The sequence below is a fragment of the Plutella xylostella genome, chromosome 21, assembly GCF_932276165.1.
Source record: "Plutella xylostella chromosome 21, ilPluXylo3.1, whole genome shotgun sequence".
NCBI lineage: Eukaryota > Metazoa > Arthropoda > Insecta > Lepidoptera > Plutellidae > Plutella > Plutella xylostella.
The window spans coordinates 5,411,709-5,424,846 of record NC_064001.1 but is presented as its reverse complement, the minus strand read 5'-3'; the positions used below and the strand labels follow the sequence as shown (position 1 = coordinate 5,424,846).

Sequence of the window (13,138 nt, the reverse complement as noted above, 5' to 3'; positions counted from 1 at the left end):
TAAAAGATCTACTGTACTACCACAAAAAACTTTAAACATTGTTTAGCATGTGTTATAAACTAAATTTCACATATTTTGTAGGCGTTTGACAGCGCTAAACATCTGTTAAATAATGTCTTATGTTTTTGTGGTAAGGCCCCTAATATCTAAAGGTAGTTAAGTAATATGTGTTAGAGGTATAGTATACTATACATAAAATATACTATACATAATAAGCTTTAAATTGAGTCTGATCATCTTCGTGAAACTGAAATTAAAAGAATGTTAAAGTAAAAGTTAAGAAAGTTAAGTTTAATCTCTTATTATCGTAGTTGATTATCGTATTAGTTATCGTAATCTCATTTAATAATTTACCTAAAATAATTATTTAGTATGTAGGTACTTACACACATCACTTAAAATTAAAATGTAAGGGGAATGGATTACAATTTAAACCAACATTAATTTGTAAATTTTTATAATTTTATTTCTTACAACTAATAAATGCAAACAGAAAACAATATTTACAAAGCTACCAACTATATTAATTTAAATTTAACCTAATCACAGTGTTTTGTTCCTATACATAAATGGGTGGTAAGTATGTCTTTATTGTGGGCCCAGCTCTCCCCAAGGGGGGTAGACTTGGTGAATGCATTTGCATCATTCTCAATGGTATCGAGTTTTGTTCTTTCCTCATAGAGTTATCTTGCTCTGATCTCTGCTTATTGCGTTGCAAAACTTTGTAATTCTTTATTATACCTCTCAACTCATCTTGCTGTTGCTGGTTCAAAGATTTCTTTGGAGTGTAAACTTGCGGTTGCTCTAATTGTGGTTTGTTATACGAAAGTGCATGTTCTTGAGTGATTTTATGTTTGTTGTTGTTTTCTTTCTCTTCCTGGTTTTCTGTGGGACTGGTGTAATACATTTCTTTGGGCTGATGGAATTCTGGGAACGGTTTGCTTTTTGGTCGTACCTTACTTGACTCAAAATGGTTTTTCATTGCCACTAAGTTGATAACTTCAGACATATCCATCGGCTTCATTTTCATAAACTTTAGATCGTTTGATGGATTTTCATGTAAGAATTTGGGAACTTTATCAGCTTTAGGTTCTGCATTGAAATGATTTGGCACTTTTGTCTCTAAGTTGAAATTATTGTACATCTTTTGTGTATCCGAATTGAACTTGTTTAACATATTTTGTGCATCAGCATTGACTTGAGTATTGTGATTTTGGTACATTTGTTGTTCTACACTGTTTGCTTTCACGTGATTGTTCTGTAGCGCATTTTTCTGGTAGAATTGATGGTTTTGAAATTGATTATCTTGGTTATAATTATTACTGTATGATTGTTGAGTATCTTGTTTGTTAAGTGAAGATAGTTGTTGTGCCTCTGTGGTTTTTTCTGGGAAATTTGGCTTAGGATCTTCAGTGATTTTGTTAGCATGTTTCGTATTATTTTTGTTACTTCTAACCAAGTTTTTCAAAAAAATATTACTTTCAAAAATGTCTTCAACACTTATAGCTGTTGTTGTTGTTATTTGTCTTTCTGTGGTTTGTTCTTTGGTTGTATCTATAATAGGTTTAAAACTATCGTTGGTTTCGCTAACAATAAAATCAGTGAATTTAAAACTGCTTTTGGTTGTAGGTTGTGGAGTTGATGGCTGGGTATTTTCACTTCTTTGTTGTTGATTGTACCAATAGTTCTCAATATTAGAAATAGTTGGTTCGCTACTAACAACTTCCTGTTTTGTTTGCGGAGATTCTTCTTTTACTTCTCGATGGTATGTTTTAGTAGGTTCAGGATTATAAGATTTAATTTTTCTTACATCATAGAATCCTTCTTCATAATCGTATGATTGAGTCACAGTTTGACTTTGGGGTACAAAATGTTTTTGAGTTATAAGCTTAGAGTAATCACCTGAATTAAATTTTCGGCTTTCATGTGTTTTGGTACTCTCAAGTGGTTGTTGCTGCTGAACTGTATCATACCATTTCTTGTCAGGATTTTGAGGAGGGAAAGCATTTTCCGGCGTTTTCTGTTCTTGTGGTTGATAACTCAATGGTGCACGTGTATTTTGTTCTGGTTCTACTTGAATATTCGTTTGGGATTCTGTGACGTAGTTATTTTGTGTATTTTGAGGAGCTGCTTCATAATTATGAATGTTTAAATGCTTTTCTTCAGGTAGGCCGTACGGTGCAGCTTGATTTTCTGTAGCTTGAATGTTTTGGCTAGGTTCCAATTGTGAACGAATCATATTAGTATATTCTTCTTGAGTCATGTCATTGAAATTTATCATAATATCGTCACCTTCAGCAAATGATCTTGATATGGATTCTTTAACCGGACCTGCATTGTTTGCAGTGGTTCCATACTGCCATCTCCATAAGGCCTTATTATTTTCTTGTTCATTGTTATCTTTTACGATTGACTCGTAGTTCATTAACTGAGGCATGGCCGATTTTTCTATGTTGGAAAACATTCTAGATATAGTTTGTTGGTTTGTATTAGCCGAAGGCACATGAGCGCCTTGAGACGCCAAAAATGTAATTTGAGGAGCAATAGGACCATTGTTAACTGGCTTAACCTGCGTTTGATCGTTTACAAAGTCAACAGTTTTTACTGGTGCTTGGTTACTAGCGGCGGCGACCAAATTGTTATTGTTCATGTTGTTATTATTGTTATTGTTATTCATGTTGTTATTATTGTTATTGTTATTGTTATTGTTATTGTTATTGTTAGGATTTTGCACATTAACATGGGTCTCAGTTCCTTGTAAACCATAGTTATAAGAAAACGCTTCGGGTTGTTTACCTGTAAACAAGTTTCTTGGTGGTGGCAGTGGAGGTGGATTGTTAAACAGTTGGTTGTAATTTTTCGGTCTCTCATTTTGTTCTTTAGAGTCTTCTTCCCAGGATGATTTCAAATGAGGAGGACGTTTTGCTTCTTCCGCTAGATTATATTGTACAGCCCTATGAAGAAAAAATATAAATATTAAATTATTTAGTTACGACATAAATTGAACTTTTATGTAAAAACAATAGTGCATTAAGTACCTTTGGATGATTTCCGGAATAGGCGGCGCCACTGGGAGATGGTCACCACTAGCGCGGAACCCGTTTGAGTCAGCGATGTAGTGAACTGTGTAAGTCTGGCCGTTGTCTCCAACGTACGAGTAGGAACCTTCCACAACTTGCTCCTCCTTCTCAGAACCCATATTCTCCATGCGGCTGTGCTGCACGTAATGGGTCTGATCTGCTCCAAGGGCTCTAAAATTAAAAGGGTTGATGAAATGGTCAATGATCAGTTATCTTTACTTATTTTACATATTATATTTGATGTATTTATAGTCCACCAATTATGTGCCTTATGCCCTTACAGCACATCTCGCTACGCATCTTCAGTATCTTGCCTCCCACCCCTCTTTCTTTTACCCCTCAAGAAGGTCAGGCACAAAGTTGCTGGACTTTACTTGTCAAAAACTTACTCGTAACTAAAGCTTCCATCCAAATCCATTTCATTGGACAATCTAAGGATCGGAATAGCCGGTTCCGTTGTCGAAGAGACAAAGCCAGGCGGTGCATGCACAAACTGCAGTCCCGGGTGTGATGCAGTCTTTAACTGATCGTAAGCCGCTTGTTCCTTTGACATCTCTGCTGTTACTATCATGTGTCGTCGTGAAGCTGGTGTTTGGTTAATTGGAGTTGGCATCGTACCATAATGGAACGGCATTTTCACATCCGCTCTATCAATAGGTTGGCGGTATGGTAAAGGTAATGATTTTGTCATCATTCTTCCCTCTTTCCTTTCATTTTGTTGATTTGGATGTGTGTTCTGTGTGCGGTTATTGTTTTGTTGTTGTTGTTGCTGCTGTTGGTTTTGAAATTGCTTAGGTGGTTGAGGAGATGATAGTCTTATTCTTCCGTTATCCGTTTCAGTCTCGTCATCATCGTCATCAAAGCTTGGGACTATTGACGAAGGATTAATCAAAGGATAAGGAGTAGGATATACTGAAGGTGCTTTAGTACCGCTTACAGGGAGATAAGGAAATGGAAGATTGTTAACATTCTTCATTGGGAAGTAAGGTAAAGGGGAATGATTTTCTGGAGGTAAATACAAGGATTTGTCCGATGTAAATACGGCTGAGCTTGGCGTTTGAAATTGCGGTGGATACGGATATGGTTCATGTTGCAAGTTTTGTGATTCTACATTTACTATCATAAACGTTAATAGTCCAGCTATCGGTATCTGTAAATAATAGAAAAATACACATGAAAAGTTTCGTAATTAAAGCAACTATTACTTACGGAGTATTTTTATTTATAAATCCAAGGGTTTAACTTAAAACACTGTCACTTCACTCACCAGCTTCATTTTCCTTGAAGCTGTAATAAACTTTTCCGTTTTCCAAGCACGGTTGTCTTGGTTTCTTTCACACGTCACAATTTTGCACCAGCAGATAATAGACTGATAATGAAATCGAATTCCGCATATATTTATACGCATGCAACGTCTCTGTGGTCAGGCATTCGTGACAGAGATCGCTCGATGAGCATAGTTTCTCTTCTTCCAACAGCAAGACCATGTTTTTCTACTACAATGAACGTAATTATGCCTCTCTGTTTACTCGTATTAAGATGCGTATCTGATATTTGCTGTTCAAGCCCAAGTAAAAGTGGTAATGATACTTCTTTGTCAACAATGCTCATTTCTTAGCGTATATAATATTTAAAAAGTACCTTTATAAACTTTGATTATTATTAATGAGTCCACTTAATAAATTGAACGTTATCTCCAATCTTTTTAATAAGGCCCTGGAATTTATTAATTAATCTCTGAAGGGTGCCTCGGTCCATTTTGGCAAAACGAGCAGTTCGATAAATGGGCACATAAATTGAATAAATTAACTGCCAAACCCAGATCTTTTTGCATTGTGTTGTGATTTGCGATGCAAAGTTCGGGAAATGGTCAATGTCAATGCCCCAATACAAACCGGTTGCGTGTTGATTTTGGTCTTTCTCTCATTCAATAAATTGGATTCAAGATAACCGAACACAAATTAACGATGTTTCGTTTTGTTACAGGTATGTTAAGGGTTAACGAGCGGTGCTACAGATAAAGTCCAAATAAGGTAAAACTTTTTCTTATAAAAAGGTTTATTTCATAATAGCAAGTATCACTGGCAGCGTATATCGTATGAGCAGTAATCAATTTCACAAACAAATCTTCGTGAAAAAGATAACTGGCAAAGCTATTGCAAATATTTACGGACGCGCGTAACATTTACAAAGCATTTTGTTTCCTCAAACATACTTACTAATAGGCTAACCGTTACACTGTTCGACATTCGTCAAATAAATTAAAATGAGTATCTTTTTATGAGACTTAAATTAATTCCTCTTTAACACAGTTATGGTAATTCGAATCTCTATCGTTAATTTTAATCTATTAAAATAAATTCGCTGTTTTATCTAGACTAGACTCTACCCTTGGTAGTAGTTTTGTTGGTTCTGTTGCGGGTAGTAAGTTTGCTGTTGCGGGTAGTAGTTTTGTTGCTGTTGTGGGTAGTAAGCTGCTTGGGTAGTCGGGTAGTAGGCTGCTTGGGTAGTCGGGTAGTACGGCGCTGGGGTCGAGCTCGGGTAGTAATTCTGCTGCTGCTGCTGCTTGTGCTTCTCGGCTTCTTCCTTAGCTGCTTGGTCTAAGGCCCTGTGAAGGAGAAATGAAACGTTGGAAATCGTGACTGGTTCTAAATGATTCGTCTTCTAGTGTAGGTATAGTGTCAGCCGCGTATGTTGAAGCTAAAGTAGTACTTAGAGGAAATTTTATATGAAAAGTCAGACCCTCTACACACATAATTAGTTTAATTTACTTTACATAACAATCAATGCGTGGCTGTAACAAACTTTTCGAATTTCTTCAGTGCTCAGGCTCTAGGCAATGTGTAAAATCTAAAGAATCTTTAACCATAAGATATATTACGCAAAGCTAAGTGAACCTAAGTTCATAAACCCCAACGTGCTAAAATGTTTTCAGACATGAGTCAGCGGGTGACAGTCGTAAAAAATCCGTCTTGAACATTATGTCGTCTATAAATGATGTAAATATACCTGTGCGTGTGAATTACTAAACCTGTGCCGTATATGGTTTTATGGTCTTAGACCTTGAGAGATTCATCTTGATAGGGTCATAAAGACACCGGCTATGAAGGATGGGTAGCAATGCGTTACTTGGATGTTTTTTTCGCGCACAATTTTATTTTTTCTACAAAATGACTGTGTTTGTATATGAGTGGATCATGATCCATATTAACATGTTAAGAATTCACACTAAACGGCTAACAGAAATAGAGCCAACTATATTACTATGATTCTATTAGGCACCTTTTTATTACGAAAATCTTATAATTTGTTTTTGTCTGAGGCCAATGATTCTAGCTACATTACAAGTTATCTATCAGCGGTTTTTGTAAACATTTTTAGTACAACTAAAAACCGTTTGGTCGATCGTCAATTATATTTCAACAGATTAATCGCTGTCGTATACCTACTACTTATATTAATTAGTATACGTTACAGGTACTTAGGTATACTTACTTTTATATAAATACTTACAGATAATTTTTATGAAAACGAAATGTGACGATATGCCTATTTATAATTATTTTATGTGGAATGAATAGGTGGGCCCTATTGTTTGGGAATTATGAGTGTATTTACAAATAATCAAGAACGACTTTTTTACCAAACCTCACCGATATCCGAATGATTTTGTAACCCAAAACCTGAAGTTTATGAGTAACTACAGCAATACATTTATGTTAACAACCCGTGTACAAGTTTAGGCAATATTTCTCTTGCTAAAACGCCTTCCCATTTGTAGAATGGGGTACAAAACAAGCGCTTACTCAGCGTTTTCCTCAAGGCTTGAGGATGTTTCTAGAAGAAAGGTAACGGTAATGGATATAGGAAAAGTTATACATATTGCGGAAAGCTTAAATTATCGTCGCATAAATAACTTTGGGAGCCTATTTGTTTCCGTAATCTGCCCGATAATGTCCGTTATGTTGAGTGTTATTATTATTAGCTCTATTACGATGTAGTTATTTGGAAAAAGTTTTGAAACGGTTTGCGTCACGAATGCGTAAGTTTTTTTTATCTTATGGTGGACTTAGTTAAAACCTTCAGAACTCAATGATGAAAGTTACTTACTTTTAGGCAGGACTTTAGATTTTCATGAAAGAGACTTGAAAGTTATGCCGAATGTATTGTATTATTTTCTAGCAATTCTTACAAAGGATGAACGCATCTAACACTACGGAATCTTTCAATCAATATTATGTATCCGTTTCGTAACTTTGAGGGTGTCAGTTACAGACAAATATACATAATATCAATGCGAATAATTCGAGTCTGTTGTCTAATTTGTCTATTAAGTATACAAACAAGTGTAAAATAATAAAATAAATAGGTATATTGCACCCCTCTCCCTATGAAAGGGCACCAACGCCAAAGCGACCTAACGACAAAAGTTACAAATTCTAAAACTCACGCTTGAATAGCCTCGGGCACTGGCGGCGGCGTCGGCAGGTGTGCGCCGCTGGCGTGGTAGCCGGTCTCGTCGGCGAAGTAGGTGACCGTGTAGACCTTCCCGTCCGCGCCCGTGTAGGAATACCAGCCCTTCTTCACCACGATCTCGTTGTCGGTGTCCTTGTTCTTGGTGTAGCCCTCCTCGCTCACCCATTGGCCGTCGGAGATTTTGTACCTGGAGAAGAAGAAGGTCTTTGAGTTCGAGGCAAAACGGAGAGAAGATCTCGACGCCAAGCGTGACGAGCTCAAGGCGAAACCACCGAGAGCCATATGCTATAATGTTGTCGGAGGAGTGCTGACTTGCCGTCAATGCGGTCGTACTTTCGTCAATAAGTTAGGCTATAACAGCCACCAGAGAGCACACGAGAGAAGCTCGCAGTCACACTGACCGAACACGGTCTGGAGAATATATATACCTATTACTACTTTTACTATCCCTATTTACTATTCTTGGCCTTAGGTCTTTTGAGTATCAAAACAACTATTGAAAATTTAGAAATTTACTTCTTCATGAACACGAATTTTCAAACACAGTAGAGCAAATGTTGTTCAGAATGCTTCAAAACCTTTCGGCTTACTAAGCACAACTTTTAACACGTTTTTTATTTTGTCACTTCTTGAGAGATATATCTACAGGATTACATGAGTAACGGGGTGCTGATTGAAAGAAAAATCTATCAAGTAAGACGTTAATTAGGTCAATTCCTAAATATAAAAACATTGCTGTAAACATGTAGTAATTTATATCAGAAATTAAGTTGCACATATTGCATAGACAGTTATTTAACCCAAAACAAAACTGCCCCAGCCCACATTTTCTCCTTTACTCCTTTGTTACTTGTCCAATAAACGAACTGCGTAAGTTGCCCAAAAATGATTTATTTCACTTGTCGCTGTCAAATAAAGACAATATATTGCACGCAGCACTTTCTGGTGGGTGTGGTACAATACAATGTCATAAAGGTCAACGTGCTACATGCGAAAAATGCAGTTGTAACCTTAAACCTCAAAGCAATGAGCCGACGCGAATTGAGGGCAGTGTGTTTATTTGGGATGGGAACATAAAACCGTTGCTACGTTACCCCGAAAGGATGCCACGACCGTTATCAGAATAATCCAAATTTTATGTAAAATATGTTTTCTTTTTTGCAAAGACCCGATTCGGATTAACTGTTATATTGGCAATAAAAATACTCGTTTTCGGCTACATTTTATGTCACTGTGATACATACAATAGTCGACCGTTAGGGTCTCGCTTCCGACTGTGACGGGGTCCTCATGTATTTATTTACATAATGACTGTTGCTACTACTCGGCAAATTAAGCATTCCGTTTTTAAAAGGAAACCGTCGATCTTGTTGAAAAAAACTTACAACCAAATTCAAATCTTATCCGTGAGAAGATCGGCGATCCAATTTTGGACGCGATGAATAAATTACAGTAACAAATCAATGGCTAAAATGTTTAGGAAGTATTACATTCGGGGATCGAAGGCGATAAAATATTGTGGGAATACTTTACTTGACATTTATTACCTCAAGTTCTTCGCTTGAATTTCGTTTTTTTTTACTTTGGTTTGATTGAAATTAGGATAATAATTTGCTTGTACTTACTCGTATTTGTAGCTTCCGTCGTCATTGACTTTCTGTTCATTCTTGATGACGGTAGCGGGAGTGGTGGAAGGTGCGGGAGCCTGCGTCCAGCCTCCTTGCTGCTGTTGGTTCCAACTGCCCTGCTGTTGGTTCCCACTGCCCTGCTGTTGGTTCCAACTGCCCTGCTGTTGATTCCAACTGCCCTGCTGAGCCTGCTGTTGGTTCCAGTCGTTCTGAGGAGGGACGTAGTCGCTTTGCACCGCCTGCACGTTGTTAGCTGGAGCGGGGAAGTAGTTGTTCTGAGGTATGGAGGGAATGTAATTGTTCTGAGGAATGGAAGGCAGGTTCTGGGGAACGGATGGGATGTTCTGTGGAATAGAAGGGATGTTTTGTGGAATGGAAGGGAGGTTCTCAGTAGGATTGAAGGTAGATTGCTGAGATATGAAGTTGTTTTGGGGAGGGTTGAAGCTGGGCGCGGGGAAGTTGTTTTGGATGTTGTATTCAGGGTTCTGTATAGTTTGAGTAGGGTTTGTGAAGTAGCTAGCGTAGTTGCCATTGGGTGGCGCAGGAACATAGTTCTGGTAGTTATTCCACGGCCTTGGTGGCCTCTGGCTCGGAGGCACATAGGCCTGGTATGTACTAGCAGAAGGGTTTATAGTATCGACACCCGTTCTAAGAACATTTTCGACAATTTCGGATTCCTCCGCTTTCGTATCTTCGATAGGCTTCTCGTCTGATACCGCGTCTTCGGCTAAGGCAATTGCCAAGACGGCTGATAAGATCCACAGCTGAAACAAAAGTTACATAGGAAGTTTAAAGTTTAGCGTGAAGTTTGCTAAGTAGAGCAGGGCTTTAATATTAAGCTTCGGAAAACTCTCTGTTTCATGAATTTTAACGACGTCAAATAATTTCGTAAAGTTTATAATGTTTCTGTTCCATTTAACGAATTTTATTCTTTACTAAGTACCTAATAAGTTTATTATGATTAAAATGCCCCATAAAATGATATAAGTTGACCACAAAGACACCGTTCCTAAATCCATAAAACTAAAAAAAAATCCGCAAAACTTTGTCACTCCGCAAAAAAATTGGGACACTCAAAAACACTTGTTGATCGACCACTAAGGAGCCACACTTTTGCACAAATCCAAGGACTTACCAGCTTCATGATATCGTCCTTCCGGTGCGCCGGTGCGTGTGGGACTGTGACCGCGGAGGTCGAGCCACATTTTTATATGAAGCCTCCTTGTCCTGCATCCTTCTTTGAGATCGGAGAGACGCGCTACAGTGGCCTCGCGACAGTTGGAGCTTTGGTGTTGCGTTTGTTTTAGTTTTGGTTGTGACGTTGTGTTCTCTAGCTGATTTTGTAAAGGGGATCATACTAATGTTTACAAATGAGCTATTAATGTTGTATACAGAAAGATGTTGGTTACCGATTAAAAAAAACTATTTATTTATTAACACTTTGTAACATAACAATGTACAACACAGGCTTATTGCCAAAAATTAAAAAATATATATTAAAAAAGTGTTAAAATGTGTATCCCTTTGCGTTGGACTTTGTACTTGTACGCTACATTAATTCTGTAATTATAACGGTATATACTTAAAAGTCTATGGGAAGCTCGCACAGAAAAGCTTGTATATATTTTTCTTACTGAGTTCTTGCATAAAATTATGTGAACTTTTGAACAAAAAAAAGTTATTTGCAAATGCCTTATTTGAGTTTACTATTTCAAATCTACACCTAATACACCAAAGTCAGACTAGGCCTAAGTAGCTTACAAATACTAATCACGACCGCGTCCTTAGCCAACTAAAATAATGAAGTTGTCATACGTTCGTCTTCAACTATTAGTCCAATAGACAGTGACAGAGGACGCACAGAGTACCTCAAGATCACTTCATTAGAATCGTTCAATGAATGGCGCGTACGCGTGTTTACATATCCATTCATAGTTTGTACGTTGTAGACAATTGTGTATTGTCATTTTAGCATCGTTACCGGCTACTGTAAATGAGCCTAATTGGCCTTTTTAGAGGTCTTATGCTTGAGTCATTTCATTTTATAAACGAGACATTTGTAGTATTATATTTTTAAATGTATAGCCACAATATTATTGCCATTGATATAGGGCAACACAACAGTGTTGACAAGCGGGGATATTAAGCTCTGAACACACAACATTATGATTTAAAGGTGAATACTGTAGATGACAAGTGAGATTAACATTAAGATTAGTACTTAAATGAAAAATGTATCCCTAGGCGACTGACATGACGGCTTGATGGTATTTAATGCACTTATGACTAATTTTATTTTGGATCAGAAAACATTAATGTTAAAAGCATGTTGTTAACTTTTGACACCACTGTGGAAGGTCCAGCGCATTCCGATGGTACCATGTAAATTTTCTTTAGCCCAAATTTTGTACATAAAGCTAATATATCGGTGAAGAATGCATCAGGAGAAAAATATGCGTCATTCGGATATTTTGTTATTTTACAAATTAAGTGAAAAATTGTAAAATCTCTTAATTATAACTTGTATGAACGTTACTGGGTAACCAAACGAATTGGTCATTCTAATAAATGTTTGCGGTTGTTCAAAAGTATGGAAAAGTAATAAGTATAGAGATTTAGGTAAATAATGCATAGTTTAGCATTAGCTTTGACATAACATAGATTCTATACATACACGACATACTACGACGATATACTTACGAAGTGATTATGTAACCAAAAGGTGCCCTATATATATAACTACACTCGCAAGCTATGAAAAAGTTACTTACAAAATGCCGACACCAGTGGTCTAATTTTTTAAAACATTTCATTATAATTAAAAATAATAAATAAATATTAATTATTTTAATAATTAAATTTTTGAACACCATAATATATATTTACGTTTATGAATGTACTTCGGCGTCAGTAATCTTGCATTTTCTGTTTAGGAGAGATTTGGTGCTTTTCTCGTTGTAACTTTTTCATTGCTCGTGAGTGTATATAAAATATAAACAACCCATCTTCATCATCATCATCACCATCAGGTCATCACCCCTTTGACTCACTCCGTTTATCTCATCAGATTGTCCGCGCTGCATTCTCATTGCTTGCAATTATGTGCATTATACAAATACATGGTCGAGATATGGTTCATCACGCGCGGAGACAGAATATTAATGGGTGAGCTACTCGTGTTGCGTAGGAATCATGCACGCAAGGCAAAGAGGGGTGTTATAAGTTTAACGTGTCTGTGTACCTGTATGTGTGTGGGTCTGTCTGTGGTAGCGTAGCTGCAAAACGGGTGCACTGATTTTCTATTTGTTTTTAAGATATATGCCGATAGGCATTTTTACCCTGTCTGTTTATAGCCATATTTTATCAAAATCGGCTTAGCCCTTCAAAAGTTATGCGACTTTAAGTGTCGAATGTTAGGGGTTTCTAACGTTGGGTAGGTTATCTTCTTGGCTTATTATTAGGTATGTTTTGTAAATTGTAATCTAGTATTCTTCTAAGTCGACAAGGATATTTTTTATGCCAGCATTCAGAATTCTATAAACTCTATTACCCGGATAGATGCTGTTTATCCGGCAAACAAATACGTAACCAATTCTAACACAACTCACATGTTTAAAATACCACTCACTAAACGTTTCTATTTAATCAATTATATCCAGATCCTCTATTGATACATTTATCATAATCAACGTGTCGTTAATAAAGATAAATACATAATAATTTTGCCTAGTGTAAGGACTAGAACTTAGAAGGTTAAATAAATCTTTTATAGGTACTTAATACTTTATTTATTTTTGATCATCACTAGGAGCTGCACTACATTTTGTCACCATGGTGAAAGAGTATTAATGAGGCATTTTTGTTATTATTTAAAACGCACAAACCGCGGCCCAATTTTTTTTTGCTATTATGTTCTGATTGCCCCTCATTGTGCGAAGGTATGTTAGGTACACA

The 13,138-nt window shown here is 36.8% G+C and overlaps 2 protein-coding genes across 2 annotated transcripts in view; one reads left to right on the top strand and one right to left on the bottom strand.

Annotated features, from left to right (window-relative positions):
- LOC105396496 overlaps positions 1-13,138 on the top strand; it is a 168,993-nt gene that overhangs the window by 33,831 nt on the left and 122,024 nt on the right. The window lies entirely within an intron of this gene.
- On the bottom strand, positions 5,123-10,456 carry LOC119693159. The gene is made up of 4 exons (XM_038115772.2): positions 10,320-10,456; positions 9,182-9,948; positions 7,531-7,743; positions 5,123-5,688 (listed from the first exon to the last, which is right to left on the bottom strand). The coding sequence occupies exons 1-4, from the start codon at positions 10,326-10,328 to the stop codon at positions 5,466-5,468; spliced, it is 1,212 nt and encodes a 403-aa protein (XP_037971700.2). The 5' UTR covers positions 10,329-10,456; the 3' UTR covers positions 5,123-5,465.